Below are 6,612 nucleotides of genomic sequence, written 5' to 3' on the forward strand. Positions count from 1 at the left end.
ACACACACATCAACACTCAAATCACATGCATACTCATTCAAAACACACACTCACAATCACACACACACACACACACACACAATTCATACTACTACAATTTCTTTTTTTTTTAACGTGGCCTCCATCCTCCCCTTATAGCCACACCTTTTGCCCCATTTTATTACCTAAAAATTAAATATCCTAATACATAAGTAGCTATCGTAGCTGTGTTGAGTTAGTTGAGCTGAATGCGGCATTCAGTGACTGTTGCCTCATAGTCAATATCTGCAACTGTTGTCGGCTTTAGGGTCGATGCTCTCGTTCCCCTGAGGCAGAGCAAAGCCGACCTAAGGAGAGAGAAGGACAGCCGACATCTCATCCAGGCTGTAACATAACTTCTGGGCTGCTGCTTCTGTGCGGGTAGCACCTCCGCGAGTCTGGCGTAGGCATCTTGCACTTGGTCCCATCCCACAAGAGGTTGTGAACACTAGAAGTGGAGCTACACCTATCAACGTTCTGAATTCTCTCCCATATGCCCTTATCTTGTCGTTCTCATTCCTCCTGTGTACAGCATCGAGAGCTAAGTTATGGTGACATGCGGCCATGGGATCAAAAATCCTGATGTCGAAGAAGCCGCTGTCCCGCGTCCAGAATCCTCGAGCACTGACGTCTGGGCTTCGTTGGATGTGTTTGAAGTCCTATGTTGGAAATTCTCACCGTCCAATGGAAGGAGGGTCGGTTCTACCCTGGCATCAAGACAGATTTCCTGCAACATATTTGCTGTGAGATCCCTTACTTCGTCATGCCTCATGCATATGAAGCCCCCTTTCTTGCACACCATGGCATGATCGACGTCATAAGAAGAGCCACACGCGCATTGGGAAGGCAAACCTTTTACTGGCCTACTTAGAGCAATGGCATCTGTATTGTAGTTAACCAGTTCGAGGTGCCCGCTTCCTGCGCTATAGCTACTTTTTTTTCAAATTTTCTGGTGCTTGAAGCATCAGTTGCTGCAACTTATCACTTTGGCCGTGCTGTCGTTCTGTCGTAATGGACCTTCGAATCTTGTTTACTTCACTAGTAACCACCTCACCTGTTGCGTTCTGAGCTATTATGTGGTCAGTGAGGGCTGCCGTGAGTTTAACTGAGTTTTGATGTTCGGTGGCAGCAATCTCCTCTGGATTGGTCAATCCCATTCCTCCCAGTCTCGGTGGTAATGCAAGGAGTGATCTTTCTGCTGGGGTTAAGTGAAGGTGTTTCACTAATTTGGGAATAAAATTGACGCTGATAGCTTCTTCCAGAAGGTGGAGGAGAGGTCCGATATCAGGGATAGTGCACATCAGGTAGTTCCAGCGATGCTTGACTCCATGGATGAATGCCGCAAAAGCTGCATGTGGCTCTGTGTTAGCAATCTCAGACAGCGCTGGATTTCCCTAACCCACTCATTCACCTTTCCCGTTCACGACTCGGTCTTGAAGTCCGTCTTGCTGATTACTGCACCTAGGTGTCTTGGCCATCCTTTGTTATTTTGACCTCACTTCCACCGAACACCTATTGCCCGTTCATAATATTCTGGCTTCACAATGAGAAAGGACTTGCTGGCGTTTGGGTGGTACCCTATTTGTGGGCCTCGTGATGTTACCAGGTCCCACCACTTTTTTATGTCTTCCAGTTTTCCTGCTCCTGTAAGATCATCAGCGTATGCCACTTGCTTGACCTCAGTTGTTTCAAATTTTATTGTGTGTTGGAGCACGGATAGGCCTATTGCGTACATTGCCATTGCAACAGGGTCTCCTGTTTGTTCCCTCGGTTGACTGTATGATGGTATCACCTCTTAGAGCCTTGTTGTTTACTATACTGTATAGAGGTCTGATGGATTCCTATAGGAGTTTTCAACATACATTGCAAAGCTTGGACACTTGATCTTGATTACTACTTTTTTTATTTATATTTTCAATGGTTTCCAGCTTCCCCCAATAGCCACATCTTCGCCGCCATTTTGTTACCTTAAAATTAACTATCCTAATACGTAAGTAGCTATCCTAGCTGTGTTGAGTTAGTTGAGCCTCAGATCTATACGGCATTCAGTGACTGTTGCCTCGAAGTCGAAATCTGCGACTGTTGTCGGCTTTGGGGCCGATGCTCTCGTTCCCCTGAGGCAAAGCAATGCAGACGTACGCAGAGAGAAGGACAGTCGACATCTCAACTATGCTGAAACATATCTTCTGGGCTGCTGCTTCTGTTTAGATAACACCTCCGCGAGCTTCGTCATAGAAGCATCTTGCACTTGGTCCCATCCTGCCAGAGGTTGTGAACACCAGAGGAGTGAAGGTTCCTGATCGACATTCTGAATTCTCACCCCATATGCCCTTATCTTGTCGTTCTGGTTCCTCCTGTGTGCAGCATCGAGAGATAGGTTTCGGTGACATGCGGCCATGGGATCAAATATCCTTATGTCGAAAAGGCTCTCGCTGTACCCGCGTCCAGAATCCTCGAGCACTGACGTCCACACGGGCTTCGTTGGATGTGTTTGAAGTCCTATGTTGGAAGTTCTTACCGTCCAATGGCAGGAGGGTCGGTTCCACCATGACGTCGTGGCAGGTTTCCCTCAGTAGATTTGCTGTTAGATTCCTTACTTCGTCGTGTCTCATGCATACGAAGCCCCCCTTTCTTGCACACCATGGCGTGGTTAATGTCATAAGATGAGCTGCATACGCATTGGTAGGGCAAACCTTCTACTGGCCTACCGTACCTTAGAGCAATGACATCTGTGAATTCTTGTTTATTAAAGATGAAGCCTTTTGCCCTTATCGGTAACGTTGTTATCCAGTTCGAGGCACCCACCTCCTGCGCTATAACTACTTTTCTTTTCAAGCTCTCGTAATTTCTGCAACAGTTGTTGCAGTTTATCACTTAGGGTGTGCTGTTGCTTTGTCGTAATGGACCGTCGAATCTTGTTTAATTCTCTGGTATCCACCTGACTTGATGCATTCTGAGCCTTTATGTGCTCAGTGAGAGCGGCCGTGAACTTGACAGAGTTCTGATGTTCTGTAGCGGCAGGCTCCACTGGATTGGTCAATCCCATTCCTACTTCTACTAATACTATTACTTTTTTATATATAAAAGTGGCCTCCAGCATCCCCCAATAGCCACACCTTCGCCGCCATTTTATTACCTTAAAATTAACAATCCTAATTGCTATGTACTTATGTTTTCCTCAGTCATCCCATTAAGGTTCTCGTTTTCTCTTGACACCCTATAATCACTGTGAATGTTAAAGTCTTCTTAAGTTCGTGATATTTGTTTTGTTATTCTGATTTGTGATGTTTTAGTAACTGATATGATTAAAGAACATTAATATATGATATTTTTAAACAGTTTTTAATGTTAGAATACTACAGTTAGAATGTAAACAAAATGTGGATAAGTTTGTAAAATCGTATTGGAACAAGAAGCTCTCTGGGTATTATTGGTGAAGGACATGGTATTTTGTCTCGTGAAAAACCCACAGGTTGTAAGGGTAATCCAGTGTTTTCTGGTAATCATAAAATATTACTATCTATTTGTGAAGCATATTTGTAAAGTAGAGAGGGAGCTTATTGTTGGATTAAGATATAAGACTGATATTAATGTAAACTTTGTGGAAGCTATCAGCACATGTAAAGCCATTATTGTATTATATAATTTTTATGTAAATGCCCTATTTCCATATCCTGATTATATTTGTGCTACAGCATGCTGTGACATAATACATAAGTAACTACCCTAGCTGTGGTGAGTTAGTTAAGTCGCAGATCTATGCGGCATTCAGTGACTGTTGCCTAATAGTCAATATCTGCAACTGTTGTCGGCTTTGGGGCCGATGCTTTCGTTCCCCCGAGGCAGAGCAAAGCAGACCTAAGCAGAGAGAAGGACAATCGACATCTCATCCAGGCTGTAAGATAACTTCTGGGCTGCTGCTTCAGGCGTAGAAGCATCTTGCACTTGGTCCCATCCCACAGGAGTGTAACAGCAGCAGCAGCAGCAGCAGCAGCAGCAAGAATGTGACGCCAGCAGCAGCAGCAGTAATGTAACGGCGGCAGCAGCAGCAGGAGGAGTGTGACAGCAACAGGAGTGTGACAGCAGGAGCAGAAGGAGTGTGACGGCAGCAGCAGAAGCAAGAGTGTGACAGCAGTAGCACCAAGAGTGTGACAGCAGGAGCAGCAAGAGTGTGACAGCAGCAGCAAGAGTGTGACAGCAGGAGCAGCAAGTGAATCATCAAGACACGGAGTGTGACAGCAGGAGAAGCAGCAAGAGTGTGACAGCAGCAGCAAGAGTGTGACAGCAGCAGCAGCAGCAAGAGTCTGACAGCAGCAGCAGCAAGAGTGTCACAGCAGGAGCAGCTGGAGGCGACAGCAGGAGCAGCAAGCAAGAGTGTGACAAGCAGCAGCAGCGAAGTGTGACGCAGGAGCAGCCGGAGTGTGAAGGAGTAGCAGCAGAGACAGATAGCAGGAGCAGCAGCGATGTGTGAGCAGCCGGGAGTGTGACAGCAGGAGCAGCAACAAGAGTGCGACAGCAGCAGCAAGAAGTGTGACGCAGCAGCAGTAGAGTGTGACAGCAGCAGAAACAGCAAGAGTGCGACAGCAGGAGCAGCAGGAGGTGAGAAGTTGACAGCAAGCAAAAACTGTGACTGCAGCAGCAGCAAACAGCCGAAATGGATGCAGGAGCAGTAGCAAGAGTGTGACAGCAGCAGGAGAAGGAGAGTGACAGCAGCAGCAACAGCACATACTACAGCAGAAGCAGAAAGAGCATGACAAGCAACAGGCAAGAGGTGAAGCAGCAGCAGCAGCAGCAGGAGGTGACAGCAGCAGAAGCAGCAAGAGTGTGACAACAGCAGCAAGAGTGTGACAGCAGCAGCAGCAAGAGTCTGACAGCAGCAGCAGCAAGAGTGTCACAGCAGGAGCAGCAAGAGTGCCACAGCAGGAGCAGCCGGAGTGCAACAGCAGGAGCAGCAACAAGAGTGTGACAGCAGCAGCAGCAGAAGTGTGACAGCAGGAGCAGCCGGAGTGTGAGAAGCAGCAGCAGAGGTGACAGTAGCAGGCAAAGGTGTCACAGCAGGAGCAGCCGCAGTGCGACAAGCAGGAGGTAGCAAGTGTGACAGAAGCAACAGAGGGAGGTGACAGCAGCAGCAGCAGGAGCAGCCGGAGTGTGACAGCAGGAGCAGTAAAGAGGCAAGTACAGTAGCAGGAGAAGGAGAGTGACAGCAGCAAGCAGGAGCAAGAGTGATGACAGCAGAAGCAACAAGAGCATGACAGCAGGAGCAGTAGCAAGAGTGTGACAGCAGCAGCAGCAAGAAGTGGTGACAGCAGCAGCAACGGCAGCAAGAGTGTGACAGCAGCAGGCAGCAAAAGCATGACAGCAGGAGCAGTAGCAAGAGGTGACAACAGCAGAAAAGGAGGATGACAGCAGCAGCAGGAGTGTGACAGCAGCAGAAGCAGCAAGAAGCATGACAGCAGGAGCAGTAGCAAGAGTGTGACAGCACAGCAGGAGGTGACACAGCAGAAGCAGCAAGAGAGTGACAGCAGAGCAGTAGCAAGAGTGTGACAGCAGCAGAAGCAGCAAGAGCATGACAGCAGGAGCAGTAGCAAGAGTGTGACAGCAGGAGCAGCAGGAGGTGACAGCATCAGAAGCAGCAAGAGCATGACAGCAGGAGCAGTAGCAAGAGGTGACAGCAGGAGCAGCAGGAGTGTGACAGCAGCAGAAGCAGCAAGAGAGTGACAGTAGGAGCAGTAGCAAGAGTGTGACAGCAGCAGCAGCAAGAGAGTGTCACAGCAGGAGCAGCCGGAGTGCGACAGCAGGAGCAGCAGCAAGGGTGTGACAGCAGCAACAGAGGGAGTGATGAGCAGCAGCAGAGGAGCAGTCGGAGTGTGACGCAAGACAGTAGCAAGAGTGTGACAGCAGGAGCAGCAGCAAGAGTGTGACAGCAGCAGGAGAAGGAGAGTGAAGCAGCAGCAGCAGGAACAAGAGGTGAGCAGAAGAAGCAGCAAGAGCATGACAGCAGGAGGAGCAGCAAGAGTGCAGCAGCAGCAACAGCAGCAGCAGAGTGTGACAGCAGCAGAAGCAGCAAGAGGGACAGTAGGAGCAGTAGCAAGAGTGTGACAGCAGCAACAGAGGAGTGTGACAGCAGCAGCAGCAGGACAAGAGTGTGACAGCAGCAGAAGCAACAAGAGCATGACAGCAGGAGCAGTAGCAAGAGGTGCCAGCAGCAGCAGCAGGAGGACAGAAGTAGGCCAGCAAGAGAGTGATAGCAGGAGCAGTAGCAAGAGTGTGACAGTAGCAGGAGAAGGAGAGTGACAGCAGCAGCAACAGCAGCAAGAGTGTGACAGCAGCAGAAGCAGCAAGAGCATGACAGCAGGAGCAGTAGCAAGTGTGTGACAAGCAGCAGCAGCAGGAGTGTGACAGCAGCAGAAAGCAAGAGAGTGACAGCAGGAGCAGTAGCAGAGTGTGACAAGCAGCAGCACTAGGAGTGACAGCAGCTAGTAGGAGAAGAGTGACGCAGCAGAAACAAGGGTGCTATGGAGCAGCAGCAAAGAGTGTGACAGGAAAGCAGCAGCAGCAGCAGGAAAGAGTGCGACAAGGCAGCAGCAGCAGGAT

The 6,612-nt window shown here is 49.0% G+C and overlaps 1 protein-coding gene across 1 annotated transcript; it reads right to left on the reverse strand.

Annotated features, from left to right (window-relative positions):
- Window positions 1-4,346: 4,346 nt before the first annotated feature.
- LOC121876905 lies at window positions 4,347-5,660 on the reverse strand. The gene is made up of 2 exons (XM_042382476.1): window positions 4,891-5,660; window positions 4,347-4,746 (listed from the first exon to the last, which is right to left on the reverse strand). The coding sequence occupies exons 1-2, from the start codon at window positions 5,658-5,660 to the stop codon at window positions 4,347-4,349; spliced, it is 1,170 nt and encodes a 389-aa protein (XP_042238410.1).
- Between the last annotated feature and the right edge of the window lie 952 nt (window positions 5,661-6,612).

The sequence above is a fragment of the Homarus americanus genome, unplaced genomic scaffold (assembly GCF_018991925.1).
Source record: "Homarus americanus isolate GMGI-L3 unplaced genomic scaffold, GMGI_Hamer_2.0 scaffold54049, whole genome shotgun sequence".
Classification (NCBI taxonomy): domain Eukaryota; kingdom Metazoa; phylum Arthropoda; class Malacostraca; order Decapoda; family Nephropidae; genus Homarus; species Homarus americanus.